This window comes from Pocillopora verrucosa, chromosome 12 (genome assembly GCF_036669915.1).
Source record: "Pocillopora verrucosa isolate sample1 chromosome 12, ASM3666991v2, whole genome shotgun sequence".
Lineage (NCBI taxonomy): Eukaryota > Metazoa > Cnidaria > Anthozoa > Scleractinia > Pocilloporidae > Pocillopora > Pocillopora verrucosa.
In genome coordinates this window covers 18521625-18539824 of record NC_089323.1, presented here as the reverse complement: position 1 = coordinate 18539824, position 18200 = coordinate 18521625, and the positions used below count along the sequence as shown (strand labels likewise).

Genomic DNA, 18200 nt, shown 5'->3' with positions numbered 1-18200 from the left:
AAACTAAAACAACCCTGGATAACCATTACCAAAACTAGTTTAAGTTTAAGTCGTTGACATCCGACGCAATATTAAGTTCTTTAATAATACCTCATTTGCTCCTCACCTAATCTACAGCCGTAAAGTTCAACTCTCATAGAGATGTATCCATACCAACTCCTGACATTGATTCGCACGAATCGAGCCACAAATGGCCTGAAGAAGCGATGGGTTACGACAAAGTATCTCTCAATATTGGCCTGGAAGATCTGCAATGAATGGGAAAATGTTAAACATTTCTACGAATTAACAATCTGTAATAAAGTTGTAACAACGTTACGAATATCTGAGAATTTAAATGGAATGATTCTTTAAAGGGATATCTCACAGGGAGGTGCAGTGGTCGAGTGGTCCTCAGTTCAAGTCTTCTGACCTGCCTTTCATTGGATTAGTTCCCGGTTGCCCCGAGTTCATCTCCTTGGCTGTGCTCTGTTAGTGGCTGGTTTCCCTGTGGCTTGCTGTAATTTTCAACTTAACTACGGTTATCTGAAATATTTGTTTCCTTTTCGTCTACAATGGCCCTGGGCATCCCTTTTTGACAAAAGGAATTGTCATCATCAAATTTCTGAAACTAACTCGCAACCGAATCTGTAATTATTTTGCAGATACTATAATTATGATTCAGACTTAAATATAGGAAGGCTAGTTTCATACCCTTATCTTTCGCCCCTCTGTATAGGGCACGAACTTGTCACCCTTCAGGCTGTAAGACACCGTATAAGACTTCACAAACTGGTTAGCATCATATCGGCCCTGGGTAGCAACCCTCTTTACTCGACACTTTGTACCCAGGTCAATCTGTAACCATTGCTTATTGTTATTGTACTTCGCAATCCAGCCTCCTCGGGTGGAACCGTAGTTCCTGGCCTGGAGCCTGGCACTCCAGGGACCGTAGTAGTGGTTATACATGGAGGATGCCGTGAGCATAGATGGAGTAACACGGCCATCTTGAAGACCGAGAGGAACATCGCAGGGATCTGTAAGGAGATTTTCGCGTCAAATCATTGGTAAGATTTCTCTTTCAGAATTGTTCATCAAAATGAAGGGGTAATAATTCAAAGTTGGCGAATATTCATCGACAAGCTGACAGAATTACTAACCAGCTCTACATCCATAGATTTCCACCCTCATCGAGATGTGACTTCGCCATCCCCACGGGTGAATCTTAATGATTCGTGCATATATGGCGGGAGTCAAAGCTTGTATTTTGACGCTGTTTTGATCATTATTGCCACGGAAAGTCTTAAAAAAAGAGAAAACAAAAAACAAGAGTGATTTTTATGCCAAAACATGAACGAAACGTTTAGCACAATAGTCAACTGAAACAGTTACACCTTGGCCTATCGAGGCCTGTGAACGACCAGAGTTGGGATAGAGGGATGTAGCGTTATACTCCTCAGAACAGTCAGAAGTTCCAAGTTTTCTTTAATCGCTGTTTTGTTCCCATTTCTATGCTCTCAATTGGGGTTCGTCCTTTCGCTAAGCCTACAACTGCAGAATAACTCTTGTACCTCCTTCCACTTTTATGAAGAAGGTAAAACAGCATTGAATTAGGTCTGCTTGTATAAATTTGGTTCTATCAAAATCTCACTCTTCGAAACCCCCTACCACCTTAACTTATAAACTTTCAATCAGTAAAAACGCGCTTATTACCAACCAAGTGTACATCAAAAGCAGATTTCGAACATGTCACATTTCCCTACCATATCGTTGTTTTTGAAGCGATACATTTGCCAGTGTATTCCATCGACGCTGGATGACACTCTATAGTACGTCACCCACTGGGCTGCATCCTGTCTACCCTGAGTAGCTATTTTTGTGATCTTCATCAGCCGTCCAAAGTTCACCTTAAACCACTGATTTCTGTTTTTGTGCTTTGCGCACCAGGCCCCCACATATCTACCTCTCTTATGCAGATGCAGTCTCCCAAGTCTGGCTGCATGGTACACATTGTACTCGGACGATGCAGTGATTCTACTGTTACGGATACGACCATTCTGTAAACCTAGAGGAGTGCTACAGAGTGCACCTAGCAAAACAATGATATGCATGTCAACTGCTGCTTGTTCATTTTTTCATCGAAATAGGAAAAGGGGTAAGAGGAGAAGAGCACCTTATATTGGACCTGTTTTCGTTACATTTCTCCATTGGTTTTCGGGAGGGGAAGACTGCAGTCCGCTTCATCGGTATCTACTCTATTTACAGAGAGGTTTGCTACAAACGTATATCTAAATTTCATTGCAAATGATATTCCTCTTCTCTAAGATGAGAAAAAAAAACCTTACTTGTGCAACCAAAGAGTTCAACTCTCATTGAAATCCAGCTGTACCAAGATTTTGGATGGATCTTCACGAAAGCAGCAGTGAAAGATTTCAGGAAACGATGAAACACAATGGAATGTCTGTCACTATTACCAGAGAAGACCTGAGACATGAGAAGGTGGTGAGAAGGTTATAAGCAAACGTAAAGAAATAATATGCCTTTCATCAAGATAGTGCATTTCGATTGAGTGTCGTAAAACCAAAATTACAAAGACTACAAAAGCTACTCAGAGGAAAGGAAATATATAACAGCGATACGATGAGAGTTAAAAGTAAAAGTGCGCAAACTGCTCAAAGCGCAAGAATTGCGCGAAAAACGTGCGTGACAAATTCGCGATTAGTTTTGGTTTTTAACCTGATAGGTTGAGAGGATGGCGCGAGTTTTCTAGCCAATCATAGAACAAAAGGAAGTAAAAGCAATGTTATCCTTGATTACTTTCGAGACCCTTTTTTCTATCTATGCCTGGTAATCTGAATTGTATAAAGAAAAATAAATTGTCCAAACCTCAGTACAGATTTTACTCAGACGAGCGAAAGTGATCTCTAACTCAAATTAAAACTCCGCTGGGTTTAAATTGCACTAGTCCAAGGTTAAAAAAGATTGAGGTAATTTTTATGTGGAAAGAATTATCTTCAATCGACAAGAAACGCTGTATGCTCAGAATTACACATGCTAATTAAAATCGGAAACTACAGCCACTCCAAAACGATCAACTTCAAAATTTCACCCTCATCATCCATATTTTAATAAAAAACTCACCTTAATGCGCCTGTTTTCCGTGTAAGGCACATAACTAACACCATCACCACTGAATCTGACAATGTAGGTCTTTACCCACTGATTTGCATCCTGCCTTCCTTGGGTCGCTATTCCTTTAAATCTTGTTACATAACCAAAGTTAACCTTGAACCATTGGTGAACATCTCTGCGCCGAGAACTCCATGACCATCTGTGGTTCAGTCGGCCATGCCATGGTGACAGGTGATGATTATAGTAAGTAGACGCTGACAAAGACCCTGGACTGAGACGTTTGTCTTCTAGACCCAGAGGTATGTTACAGCGGTCTGCAAGGTAAAGGAGATTAATTGATCAAGCATTGAGAGCGTAGAAGTGGCTTTCCTAACACTTTTGTAGGACTCAAAAGCTAAGTATGCACGGGAACGAACAGCTTACCACGTTTGCCACGCTTCCAACATGAGACTTCGTATCTCATTTGATTGTGGTACAAAAGTAGTATTTGGGAGGCCTAGGTTCAAATCCTTTCAAACCAAAACAGCCAGATACATGAAGGAATATTAATAATAACCTTAGCGTAAAAACAGCGATCTCAAATTAAGTCCATAATTTTACTGATACAAAATACAAATTCGTCACACCTTCAACACATCCATAGAACTCCACTCTCATAGAGATATGTCCATACCATCCCCACGGACGAACCTGAACGAACCGCGCTTTGATTGGTGGATAAAATCTGTGTATTACCACAGTATTTTGGTCTCTATTTCCCGTGAAATACTGAAAAAGAAACAAACAAAGTGGAGGAGAAAAAATAGATGTATATATAAGATATATAAGATTTTCGCTTACAAAGTCATTTGGCCAACCATTCCACTTAACTGGCAAAAACGACGCTCACCTAGATATCATTTCTCCCCCATAAAAACCAAATTTTACCCAAGAATATTTCCCTTAAAAGGCTTTCCAATCAATTAACGACGATTATAGGATATGATTCACCGATAACACTGTATAAATATTCCCACTTTTAGCTGGAGTATGGTTGTCCGTATTAGAAAGTATGATAGAGAGATTGAAAAGCTCACATAACATTTAAACCAGGGAGACATTTCGAACACAAATTATGTTTATTATGGTTCTATTGAAGATAGTTTCTTGTTACCTTTCTATTGCTGTTCTCCTCATAGTCGGCAAAATGCGCGCAGTCTTGACTGTATCTGACGTAGTACTTCGTCACCCACTGACGTGCATCTTGTCGTCCTTGGGTGGCGATTTTTACAATCCGCATGTAGCGTTTGAAATCCACTTGCAGCCACTGGTAATGATTATTTTGACGAGCTGACCAAGCGCCTGTTCTTGCACCGGTTCTTCGCCAATGAAGCCTGGCATTATTTGCTCCATGATTTCGGTCCCATATTGATGCTGCTGTGAGTTGATTAGCGTGAATGCGGCCATTCTTCATTCCTAGAGGTTTGTCACATCTCGGGCCTACGTTTTGTGAGAGAAAAGTACGAATTTGAGAATGCATGTGGTTTGCTTTCAAGACATAGGGGTTTTAATAAAAGCAAGTTACCGCTGGTCTACCGTACACGTTGTCGTTTGAACCTGCAAGCACTCTCTCGTGTTTGGGTTTCGCCATACGTCACCTTTTCGAGCACAGCCGCATAAAACACCATAGGCAGCCGCTTATGGAAGAAGTTATTGTATTGTTAACTTCGTTTGCAAAGTTCACCTTGATAGAGTTCTCTCTTTGAGAATCATACCAATATCGAGGTGCAACTCATTCAGGTTAATACAATGGATCTAGACGACACTTTGGTTATCTACACTCGATAGCTCTAGGGCTGTAAAGAGAAATGAGATAGTGTTATATCTAAGTGAATAACCTATCATTTTACTCAAGTTGTCGTACCAATGACGCAGCCATATAATTCTACTCTCATGGAGATCCAGCTTCGCCACGTGACCGGGTGTATCTTGAAGTAACGTCCCACTATTGGTCGAAGGAATCGGTGTGTTACGACCACATATCGGTCAAAGTTGCCTGGGAATATCTGAAATGGAATAATAATAATTGCAGTTTACTCATATATTATTTCTTACAAATGTAATTAATAATTGCAATAGGAGACGGTTGCACAAAGAATAAGAACACTCAAAGTGTTAATTTGCTTTGCTTTTCATCAATCAGCTCTTTTTCATTTGCCCCTTCTATGCTTCAACTATCAAGATCTTATTTATAATTCTCCATTACAGAGGATTCGGCTTAGTATCATGGAAACACCTGTTTGATAAAATGTGTCCACTCTCGTTATCTGTTTACTTATAACGTGTTGGTATTGCAAGGAGATAATACATTTTAATCAACTTTAGGAGTTAAGGGGATAAAGTATTATTTCTCTATGAAGCAGATTGTTATTTTTCTTCATATAGGCAGAAAAATGGAAAGATCTACTCTAAAAAGAGGCAAAGTTTGAAGGCCTCGGTCACACCACTCCTCCTTTCATACTTTTATCCCAAGACCATGAATTAATTTCTCTTATACACTGACAAGCCGAAAGGTGATAATAAAGAACAATACAGGCTGGGAGATATTATTTGATTTCACGTCAAATTCTTCGAACTAACATTATAAAAAAGTGTGCAACAGAGAGTAGGAAAAATGACTTGTGAGAGAGATCGTCCCCCACCTGCCCTGATTAGAAATCTTACTGACCTTGGTACGTCCGTACTCTTTATACGTCACAAACCGGTATCCCTTCACACTGTAAGACACGTAATAACTCGTTACCCATTGGTCAGCATTCTGACGGCCTTGAGTAGCACAACGTGACACCCGTGTCAGTCCACCCATGTCTATCTTCAGCCATTGGCGTTTGTCGTTCCGCTTGACATACCAGGAGCCTCCAAACTTGCCAACGCGTCTCTGATGCAGCCTGGCCATTCTCGGTGAACCCCAGTAGTTGTAGTAGGAGGAGGCAGTAATGAGTTGATCAGGGACACGGTGGTCTTCCATTCCAAGGGGAACATCGCACTTACCTTCAAGAAATCAAAGCAAAAATGTGATAATATTCTAAATAAAGTTTTATGTAATAAGGAGTTTATCTTTGGCTAAAAAACTGCCCCCATAATCTTCTTACCCTTCACCGTTATTGAATGGAAACCTTCTTCTAGTTTCAATATTGTTCTCTTAAATTGAATTTACAATTTATCTTTCATCTTCATAATGGCTTAGTTTAAATCGTTCAGAGTTCCAACTTGCACAGCGCTGCGAGATAGTGAGGCAATGAGTTGAATCCAGAGCAACTCCAGGCCATATGTCTCCAAATTCAACACTTAAATAATTATCTCTTCGAAGAGGAAATTCAACGCTCAACAGAGATTAACCAACTTTTTTCTTCAAATTTTGAACATTGAAAGTAGTTTGTGCAAAGCCGATAAATAGCATTTCTATGTGACAAGTTGTTCTCATGTGGTCTCATAGTCAGTGTAACGTTACACTTCTCACAAATTGTACAAGCTTATAATGTTCTTGACTTACTCCATGCCCCACCATACACTTCCACCCTCATCGAGATGTGTGATCGCCAGCCACGAGGATTGATTTTAATAAATCTTGCATAGAGAGGAGGGTTGAACGAGCGCGTTTGGACACCATTTCGATCATAATTTCCTCGAAAAGTCTAAAACACAATTAAGAAAAATATTTTACAGTGATGTATTACTCTACGCAAAAAATACTTCCTTCGCAACCTCAAGTCTTTCTATACTAACGCTAAAAAAAAAAAGACAAAAGAGTAAAATCGTTTTGTAAATAATCCAATCTTAATTCGTGTTTTCAGGTTAGCCATTAGTCAAAATATAAAGCTTTAACTTATGAACCGATTATGGTTCAATTGAGGTCAATTAGTTTTGCTTTTCATGACAATGGATCGCGTTTATATGAGCAGAATACAAATATTTCCGATGATCGATCATTGACACTGATCGTCTACTGGCGACTCCCTCCTGTGACAGTGACAGAGTGACGTTCATTAAATAACTTTTTGCTCATGCGATTCTGACGTAACCAACAATATTCCTTTTAAGGACTAAACTCAGACGAACTGATCAGACGAGCGACTTTTATTCCAGTGTTCAAACAGGTAACTGAACTTGAGAGTGTACAGTTCAACCACTAACCTTTATAACATCCCACCAGTAGGTGACTCGAGAAAAGCGTACTCCATCCAAACTGTAGTAAACATAATATGCTGTCACCCACTGGTCCGCATCTTGGCGTCCCTGTGTTGCCATACCAGTCACCTTGGTTGGTCTGCCCAAGTCAATCTTCAGCCATTGATTGTGGTTGATATGGCGGGAGGACCACGCCCCCATGTACCGTCCTTGTTTGGGGATGTGCAACCGCGCACGGAATGGGGCATGGTATTTGTCCCATTGGGATGAGGCAGTGAAAGCTGCATTCTTTATTGTACCTCTTTGGAGTCCTTGGATTCGGTCACAGAAACGTTCTGAGGAATGCAAATGAAATGAAACGAAAACTAAGTAAAATAAATTGAAGTTTTGAGGACAAATTATATCACAGTGTTCTGTTATGTTTGAAAGTTGCTTTCTATAACGTTGCACGTGATACGTTGGTAACTTCACGTAACGTTCAATTTTTCCTCTAATAACTGAACTGAGATAAACTGACGTTTAAACTTATATCACTTCTCAAGTCACGTCTGTAAGTTGTGTCTATCACGCCGCAAGCTGCATATTCGCAACGTAGCATTTCCGATGTGTTACTCTGCGTTAGTTTCCTGTAGTTCTCAAGCATGACATTGTACAATATAGAGTTTATAACACAAGAACTTAAACCTGGCATTGAGGGCAAAATCTGCCTGGTGTAATCTTATTCTCTTTAAACGTACCCTTGTATCTGCATCCATACAACTCTACACGCATCGCGATGTAACTGCGCCAACTTCTAGGATGAATACGAACAAACCTGGCCTTGATCGCTGGGATTATCTTGTATGAAAGTGTGTGGTAGATATCATAGTTGCCGCGGAATAACTGTTCAAACAAAGAAGTTTTAAAATAAAAATACAAATATGAAAAAGAGAAAGGTTTTAAGACGCTACGGTGAGGTTGAGATTGAGATTGTAAAGATAAGAATCAGATACATACATCAATCTGCAAAGATCTTCCAAATTAATTACCTTGGCTAGAAATATTCATGAAAAATTTATTGCACGTGATGTCTACGAAAATCGATATGGTGTCGTCCAAAAATCTTGTCACATCCTTAAAAGATGTATTAATAAACTAATGGTGGATAGTAAAGATTAGTTTCACTGACACAAGCATAGCCTGGAGAAGAGAGTAAGCCTGAAGTCAAAAGGTACATTGAAATATAATTGTGTTCATGATTAGGAGTTTTTGACGCAGAAGCATCCACAATGATAGTCAGTATAGGTATCATTGATTAAGACGTTATACAAGTCCATGTAACAAGAATTTGATATTTCAATATCAAAGAAAGCTAAGAAAAGTTGACACGTGGAGAAATTATCATATACTTTGATACACCGTCTCACCTTAACCTTGCCATACGCGACATATGGTCTAAAGCGTAGACCTTTTGCACTGTAGGAGAGTGTATAACTCTTAACCCATTGATGGGCTTCTCTTCTTCCTTGTGTAGCGATTCCTTTAATGATACTCATCATTCTTAAGTCGATCTGCAGCCACTGATTAGCATTCCGGTACTTTGCTACCCAAGCTCCTGTTCGTCCATGTCCGTTATAGATATTTAGTCGTGCTCGGTCAGGTCCGTGGTTATAGTTGTACGACGACGAGGCCCGAAGATGACCCGACAAGATGCGATGGTCCTCCATACCAAGAGGCATGGTACATTTGTCTATGAAGGTAAAAACAAAAGTTAGTTTAGATGATTACGTTTTAAAAAATTGCTATGTTTTTCCAGTGGAAATAAGAAATCCTTTTTATTCATTTTACCTGTTAGACATCCATAGAACTCAAGTCTCATGGAGATATGCCTGTACCATCCCCAAGGGTGAACTCGAACATAGCGACATCTAAGCGCAGGGATGAAAGCGTGACTAACAATAGTATTCTGATCACGGTTACCTGTAAAATACTGGACAGAGAAAATTAATGAAACGAGAGTTAGAACATGCGCATTTTGGGGTTCGTTCGGAAGTATTTCAGAGCTTCCGTTCGTTCGGAAACATTTCCGAGCTTCCGTTTGTTCGGAAGTATTACCCAGCTTCCGTTCGTTCGAATATATTTTCGAGTTTCCGTGCGTTCAAAAGTATTTCCGAGCTTCCGCTCGTTCGGGAGTATTACCGAACTTCCGTTCGTTCGAAAGTACTACCAAGTTTCCGTTCGTGCGGATGCATTACCGAGCGTCCGTTCGATCGGAAGCACTGACGAGCGACGCAACAACGTAACAACAAGGAAACGGAAAGTACCTAGGGGAGGATGAGTGGCGCCATATTAAGAGTGATCGTCTATCACTTTTGTGCTAGGGGGGCTCAATTACCGAACCTTGCGTCAAATTTGAGTTGAAATTGTCTTTTTATCTCGTCCTTATTGAGAGCTAACAGCGTTTAAACTGCTCCGACAATTTTCTTCTCCCTTCCCCAAAGGAGAAGAAAACAGACCTAAGACCTCTGATTCGGCCTGAAATCTGTAGAGCAACAGAAGCCACGTATATTTGTCACTCTTACAGTATGATGTTCAGTCAAGGCTAACAAGAGAAACATACTGTGAAATGTTCAACTACTTTGATATTCCTTCTTTTACTTACCTTTATTGAATTTCTCTCTTGATAGGGCCTAAAATTCACCGCATCCAAGCTACGTGTCACGTAATACTGCGTGACCCACTGATTAGTGTCCTGTCGCCCTTGGGTGGAAATCCTTATAATTTTTGCAGGTCCAGTGAAGTCACATTGAATCCACTGATAACGGTTATTGTACTGTGCAGACCAGGCTCCGATCCATCTGCCATGGCGACGGATATTAAGCCGCGCTCGATAAGGACCATGGAAGTTATCCCATCGAGATGATGACGTCATGAGATGATTTTTCAATCTGTTGTTCTGTAATCCCATTGGCCGATTGCACAAGTGACCTGTGTTTCCAAAAGAAAGAGGTAACTAAGAAAAGCGTTGAATCAGAGTTCGTCACTATGCAAGAGCATGAAATATTATACCATAAAAAACAGTGCAACTGGTAAACAATGGCTAAATTACAAAGACTTAAAGAGTACATGAGCAAAAGAAATAATAAAAAAAACCACGCAAACCACATTTCCTGCCACTAAATATGACAGCCACAACGTTTAATAAACTACAATGATGTCCCGTTGTGTCGGGACCCGCGGAACATTCTGAGGTTCCCGGTGTCTAGACACATTCCCACCCACTGACCCATAGTACTAACTGCTCTTTTACTAACAATATCCACATCCAATGATAATTGTTTCTGAAGTCGCTAACTGATTATTCATTTCTGCTCCGTTTTCTTTGTAAAACAAGATCGGTATCATTGTGTTACATACCCAGTCGGCATCCGTACAACTCCACCCTCATGGCAATGTATCCATACCAGGACCTTGGCTGAATTCGGATATAACGGGCCCTTATGGCCGGGCGGAGCTTGTGCACCACAACAAAGTATCGTTCAGTGTTTCCTTGGAAGAGCTGTAAACACAAATAGTTCGGTTGTAGTACAGTCACATTGAAGAAAAGGTTGAATTTTAATCGATCGTTTTGAAAACTGACTAGGTTCTAGGGAACTATTCCTTATGGGGAACCCAGGAAAATTTGAAAATTACAATGATACGCTTCCGCTTTCAGTTAAAACGTACAAAACATGATGTATATAGCTGGAAGGAAATATGAATTTGTTCAATAGAATAAAACCACTTACCCTTGTTCTTCTTGCCTGCTTGTATGGGAAAAATCTGACTCCATTGTTACTATAGGATACAGTGTATGATGTAACCCACTGGTTTGCATCATATCGAGCCTGAGTCGCGATGCGTTTCACAATGGACACTGTTCCTAAGTCAATCTGCAGCCACTGGTGAGTGTTACGGTACTTAGCGACCCAGCCTCCTCGGAAGGAGCCATGATTCTGAGCCTGCAGTCTTGCACTCCAAGGACCGTAGTAGTGGTTGTACATGGAGGAGGCTGTGAACATAGCGCGTGTGATGCGACCGTCCTGGATACCAAGAGGAACATCACAGCGATCTAAGGGAAAATTAAGACATTATTGAGACATATTATCATTTTCAGTAACTGGATACTGACAAATGCAAGTTATAAACAAAACTAAAATCCAAGTTGTAAACAAAACTAAAACACTGTGCCTTGACAAACTTAACCAAAGGAAAGGGTATACCTCATAATCTTCGAGGTCGTTATTTACAATAGTTTCAGTTTCTCCCATCCTCATCGCCCTTGTTCATTTTCGCTTTTTTCATTCAATTTTGGTACTTTTCTTCCTTCCAAAACAAAGATTTAGGATATAGTCTCTTTCATGCTCCAGGCGAGTTTTCACCTCGCAGTAAAATGTACACAAAAATTTTAAATAACATTTATTACTAACCAACTGGACATCCATAAAATTCTGCCCTCAAACATGGCCAACCGTGCCATCCACGAGGATTTAGACGTAAAAATCGACATCTTATGGAAGGATTGATTGCATTCATCACGATAGTGTTTTGGTCACGATTGGCTTGGAACAGCTGTTTGAGATAAGATTATTAAAATCAGGCATACAATATCTATAAATAAGAACAGGAACTCTTGCTAACTCATTGGTCTACGGCTATTATCGAAAGCAGAACCTATCAAAACTTTTCTTTGTGAATACTCTCATTGATCACAGAAATGACGTAGAAATGCTCAAAACTAATAACGTTAAACCCGCAAGAGGCGCAGCCAGTCAAAACACAATTAGGTTAGTAAAGTTACTATAAACGTGCTAACTGTTATAGCAGAGATGAAAACTATATACTTGTCCTTTAAAAAAGATGTGACCTCACCTTGTTAGAGCTTCTGAAGCGATACATTGCCCAATGAACGTTGTCTATGCTAGATGACACATAGTATGACGTCACCCAGTGACCAGCATCTTGTCTTCCTTGTGTGGCAATTTTGGTTATTTTCATCAGTCGACCAAAGTCCACTTTCAACCACTGAAGATGATTCCTGTGTTTTGGGCACCAGGCCCCTATATAACGGCCAGTCTTTACTCGCCCCAGTCTACCAAGCCAGGCAGTATGGAAACGGTTAACCTCTGACGATGAAGTGATTTGGTTGTTTCGAATACGACCATTTCGCATTCCCAAGGCACGGTTGCACAAAGATGCTGATAAAAGAAGATAAATAAAGTTTAAATGCATTCCTGGTTTGTCCTTGACAAACTTCGCGATGATTACGAAGTCTCGTTGGGGTGTCAAGCAAGGTGTTCTTTGACAGACCAAAAATGTTTAATAGAAAATAAGCCATACAGTTTCTCTTCGGAAATTAAGCAAAAAGCCATATTGAAATTTTCCATACACCAATATATCATCCCATTAGATTCCTCCTTTCAAAAGCAAAAAACAAGCAAACAAACAACAATGACCGAGTTTGTGCATTTTCATGTGTACAAGGTTAGTCCTTTTACGTTGTAAATCTTCCATATTATTTTTTGTGTGTGTGCAAATGAAAGGTACACTGTTATTCTTCCAAAACCCGTGCGTAAAAGTTGAACCTTATCCTTCTGAAACTCAGAAAAGCGAGTTTTACGTAGCCCATCAAGCCAATTTTAGCTCATTCGTCTCTTATTTTAAGCGACGGCTTCTTCAAATTTGCTGCCCAATCAGTTTTGAATGATTTACGATATCATCGCATTCTTCCCGATGACAAAACAGTAAACACACCATCTATTTCATAGGTTTTCTAATCTAAGTGTACCTGAACAACCATAAAACTCGGCTCTCATGGAAATCCAGCTGTACCAACTCTTAGGATAGATGCGGACATAAATGGCTGAGAAGGGTCTCATGAATTGATGATAGACAATTGAGTGCCGATCCGTGTTGGCAGTGAAGATCTGCAAAAAGATGTCCAAAAATGGAAAGAAGACAGTGACGCAGTTGCGTGAGGATGCGCAGAATGCAAAATTAACGTGAACATTTTTTTACAAGTAAATTTAATGCTTGCAGCTTGCGCGTTTGCAGCTTTTAGGATTGAACAACATCAATAACCAAATCTTAACATGCTTTATAACTTAATTAACCATTGGAACCATAAGAGTTACTAGCATTAATTTCCTAATTGGAGTATTACCCTTGAATTAAACATTCACAAGTCACAAGAAAAAAGAAAAAAATGATAGCTTAGTAACGAACCTGATGATTTTACAACAAAATCTCCTTACTGTTCTATGGGAAACGTAAAGAAAATGGTATAGAGATTATACATACTGATGTTAGAGTGTACAGGGTTAAGTCACCTACCTTGACACCACGGTTTTCCTTGTAGGGTATAAAATTCATTCCATCTGGGCTGTAACGGACTGAATATGCTCTCACCCACTGAGCGGCATCCTGTCTTCCCTGGGTGGCCACGCCTTTTATGCGCATCAGCTCTACAAAATTCACTTGAAACCATTCCCCAACCCGTCTCGTTCGCACACTCCATGACCAGCGGCTGTTTAGTCTGCCGTGCCAAGGAGACAAATGATGATTGTAGTAAGTGGAAGCTGTGAGATGACCATTTGGCACGCGTTTGTCTTCTAAACCAAGTGGCATAGCACAACGATCTGAAAAGTTTCCAGAAGAACATTAGTTAGCTTTTTTTCATCCTGTTATTTCATAAACTGAACGATCAGTTTTTACAAACCAGACTTATAACACTCGACTGACTTATAACTCTTCACTTGAGCTGAGTGTTGATAACTTCCTCTCTGATTGTCGAAACGTCAGTCACTACTACCGACAACAGTCCTACTCAAGACTAGTCTCACTCGGACGATTAGACTACACAATCAAATGTGAAAACCATTTACAGCATAAAGATATCACCGTTGTTTCTTGCGTTCCTGTCGTCAAATATTTTTAGGGTGGAGAGAATTTAGGCATACCATGTTAATATGAAAAGTGCCTAATATCTGAAAATAAAATACCGATTTTTGCATTCACTCCTAAAAAAATGTACCTCAAACTTAGGTTGTAAAAAAAAGCCTCTAAGTATAGTATAGATCACCAAAAATAGTGTTGTATTTTCACCTTCTGTGCATCCATAGAATTCCACTCTCATGGAGATATGTCTGTACCATCCCCATGGGTGAACTCTGATTATGTAAGCTTTGATATTAGGGTAGAGGCCGTGATGGACAATACTGTTCTGATCCCTGTTCCCCGTAAAATACTGAAAAAAAATGGTTTACGATTAATATCACTATGATACCTTCTAGTGAATAACAAACTATACAATTGCTCCAACTTGTTTAATACAGAAATTTCTGTAACTTTGACAACATTATTTGACTTCAGTTTTCAACATTATCCGCACAAAATAGATGAAAACAGAAAGAAAGAATACTTGTTTTTTTGTTTGTTTGTCTGTTTTAAAGCGAATGAGCCTACATGCTCCAAATCTATGATTTACTTCAGTGCGCACGTTCAGATACGGCCGTAAGTTTATTTATATTCTTTTAAAATGCTGGTTTTTGATCCGTTTTACCGATTTTGACACTGACTTGTGTCAGGGATGATTCAATCGTAGGTCGATTTTGAGTGAAATGCCTGAATTACAAATACCATTAACAAGCTGTGGCTTAATCGACTGATTTAGAAGCATAACTGCATTTTTATTCGAAACTGAACTATTTCTCCCTTGACCAGACTCAAAGATTTAGAGAACCTAACATAATTGTTCAAAGTCAGCATTTTCCATTAAGTGTTATCATCTTTTCGTTTTCATACACTTAATCTTAAGCTTAATAACCTGTCAGTCGGTTGGCCCTTCATGGGTCGAGGAAACAGCTGCTGTTCAATGTTTGTAAATCGAGGAGGTCTAATTACAACGTGTTGAACAATACAATGGAAAAAGATTGTAATGAAGTCGGGGCTAATGTTGAATTTTAATTATTCGTTAATAAAAAATAAGGACTCATGTTTTTTACCCTTCTTGTGCTGCAGTCATTTTCGTGCATTTAGTTTGTCTTGATTTAGTTTCGCCTCCTTTTTTATCCGAGTCTGGTTTTTTTTATTTGTAAATGAGAACTCTTTTAAAGGATTTTTTTTATCTCTTTGTATTTTTAACCTTAAGTTCAAAAAATGGAACAAAGATGGCGATAGTTTTTTCACATATGTTATGTCAAGAAGACAGTTTTCATTTAAATGGAAGTTAATCCTAATCAAACGTACATCTTAATCAAAAGTCCAAGCTTGATATGCTTTGTTTATTCAGATGGAACCATTCAGTAGCGAGTGTTTTTCCATTAAGACCCAATAATTACAAAATGCAAAGCAACATGATTAAATTGCAGAGGAAAGCACTATGAAGCTTTCTTTAATTGAGCAACTCCCCAGGAAGTGAATTCTGTTCTTATTGACAGAGGCACATATTTCACTCCGTAAGACTCACACAAAGTTCAAGTTTACTTCACAAGTGTCAAAAGGTGTTTAAAGGTTCTGTCAAAAGAAGAATACACCGCTTCCTTGAGACCTGACAGAGTAATATCCATCTCGTTGCCAAGAAATACAATGCCCTTGCAAGGTCTTAATGAGACTGAACATGACCATCAGCAAACGAACTGTTCTTACCAAGAGCTGCCTGCTGCAGTGGACAACTTCAAACTTTGTATGTACTGCTTTCTTTTGCTTGGCAGCCTTTTCGGAAATATCTTCATAATCATTATTGTTTACAAACACCGTGATCTACAAAAAACGGTGAACTACTTCATCGTGAACATGGCTGTGTCTGATCTCGTTTTTCCGTTGGTTTTGCTTCCCCTTGAAATTGTTTCAATGGCGACTGGTGCGACTTTGACGCGTTGGTACGTTGATGGGATCTTTGGATCGATTACTTGCAAGTCTATACATTTCGTTGCCCAAGTTTCTCCTGCCGTTTCTTCCCAAAGCTTCGTCTGGATAGCGATTGACAGATTTGTCGCCATTCTATTTCCAGTGAGACTTGGGCTTGTTTCAAGAAAGATACGAGTCATAGCTATTGCTTCTACTTGGATTCTGGCAGCCGCTATTAATTCTAATCATCTTGTTAGCCAGGATCTTCATATAAGAGACAATAAGACTTTTTGTGAAGTAAAATTGGTTTCCGCCATCTCAGAAGAAACATACTTCGCAATATCTTATTATATGCAATTGTTTCTTAATACTTTCGGTTCTTTTTTTTTATCAGCAGTTTTGTACACAGCCATAGCTGTTTCGTTACATAAGCAAAGTAAAGCGCTGGCTAATTCTGGCCCAAATATTCAACGAAACGTATTCAAGAAGAGAAAAAGGGCGATTCAATTATCAGCAGTTACCATGGTGACGTATTACCTAGCTGTTACCATACCTATGCTTTCTTATTTGCAACACAGAAAGGTTTTTCGATTTCCCTGCAACGTAATGAAAGTAGTGAGTTTTATGGGCGATCTTTGCCAATACGCATCGACTGTTATCAATCCTGTCGTTTGTTTGTCGTTTGTTCACAGCTATCGTCAAGGATTACGAAATATTTTATGTTATTGCTTCAGGACAAGGAGAGACGAGACAGGCAAACGAGGGCAAAAAAATCCAACAGAAATGAAGTCTCCATCTACAGCAAACTGCAGGAATCGACGAAATTGTAAAGTGTCTGCGAATAACGACGAAATACTGGATACTGCTTTGTAAATTTACAGACATTGTGCGCTTCAGTCGATCCGAGCATACCTTAGTCTAAAATTCTAAAGCAATTTCAGTGTATCCGATCTTAGTGTATTGTACCGAATAGACAACTTTAATGATATTGTAGCTTTTTAGCTCTGTGATCGAATGAAATAAAGGTGTTATCATTTACCAAAAGCAAGGGACATGGAACAAAAATAAATTTTCTAATATTATCGGGCAATCACAACTCACTACTGGCGAAGAACGGAATTTACTGCTACAAGCGAGGAAATACTAGGATACTGCGGGCTACAAGTATTAAATCTTAAACTCTTAGACGTACCATGCATTTCATTTCTCCTCAAAGCGGTACTGCAGTAATTTCACGAGAAGAAAACCAAAGATCACCAACCAAAGAAGCTCTTAGTTGTTATACAAATTATTCTTGTCAGTACCACAGGAAATGTATACAGAACAGTATAGGCCCCAATGATTTTGGGGTGCAAAGCGTGAAAGGACTTCTTTGCCTTTGCCTTCACCAATGCCTTTGCATTTCTGTACTTAAGTTCGCTCGTCTAACGTTTATGTTCCTGCTGCAGTAAACGGAGCAACGAGAAAGAAAAACTAGAGCGAATTACGTACAAGAAATGAAAAATTTCTCAAGAGAAAATGATCGTAGCGTGATGAGGCAGCAGATCATAAAGAAACAGCAGCTGGATATAGCAATAAAGCAGCAAGACTACATGAGAAATGTCTTTGGCATTATCGTCATTAAACCCCTCCTTTCCCAACCACGACGTATTATTATTATGAACTAGTTTGAACAAAGAATTGAATCGGCTGAAATGTCCAATGCTCGAATTATACCTACGATTAACTACCGGTAGCATAATCGACTGATTCAGCAGCGAAACTGCATTTCTGTCGAAACCGATCTCCTTTTCCCCTTGCCGGCAACATCCAGAGATTTAGGGAACCAAACATTGTTGTCCAATGTCTGCACAAACACAACTTTTTAAAATCATTTTACTTTCAGTATTATCAACATTTTTGTTTTATTACACTACATTTCAATAATCTTTCAGTCTCTTTGCCCTTCATGTGTCTCGAAAAGTAGCTACTGTGGATTGTCGGTGAATTAAGGAAAATCTACTCACAAATTAATTTGGAGACTTCATTGAAAAATACAACGGAAATGAATTGAAAAT

The 18200-nt window shown here is 39.4% G+C and overlaps 2 protein-coding genes across 2 annotated transcripts in view; one reads left to right on the top strand and one right to left on the bottom strand.

Moving 5' to 3' along the window:
• The window catches only part of LOC131771490 (uncharacterized), a 118957-nt gene that overhangs the window by 64692 nt on the left and 36065 nt on the right, over positions 1-18200 (bottom strand). The window contains 23 exon segments of the mRNA XM_066158925.1: positions 107-248; positions 694-1016; positions 1140-1281; positions 1743-2068; positions 2325-2463; positions 3121-3425; positions 3738-3879; positions 4265-4590; positions 5015-5156; positions 5819-6141; positions 6644-6785; positions 7285-7613; positions 8016-8160; positions 8685-9007; positions 9106-9247; positions 9920-10245; positions 10675-10816; positions 11046-11368; positions 11727-11868; positions 12169-12494; positions 13085-13223; positions 13630-13934; positions 14401-14542. Of these exon segments, the coding sequence (XP_066015022.1) occupies positions 107-248; positions 694-1016; positions 1140-1281; positions 1743-2068; positions 2325-2463; positions 3121-3425; positions 3738-3879; positions 4265-4590; positions 5015-5156; positions 5819-6141; positions 6644-6785; positions 7285-7613; positions 8016-8160; positions 8685-9007; positions 9106-9247; positions 9920-10245; positions 10675-10816; positions 11046-11368; positions 11727-11868; positions 12169-12494; positions 13085-13223; positions 13630-13934; positions 14401-14542 (5236 nt within the window).
• LOC136277279 (probable G-protein coupled receptor 19) lies at positions 15771-17103 on the top strand. Its single transcript, XM_066159111.1, has 2 exons — positions 15771-16668; positions 16836-17103. The coding sequence occupies exons 1-2, from the start codon at positions 15883-15885 to the stop codon at positions 16971-16973; spliced, it is 924 nt and encodes a 307-aa protein (XP_066015208.1). The 5' UTR covers positions 15771-15882; the 3' UTR covers positions 16974-17103.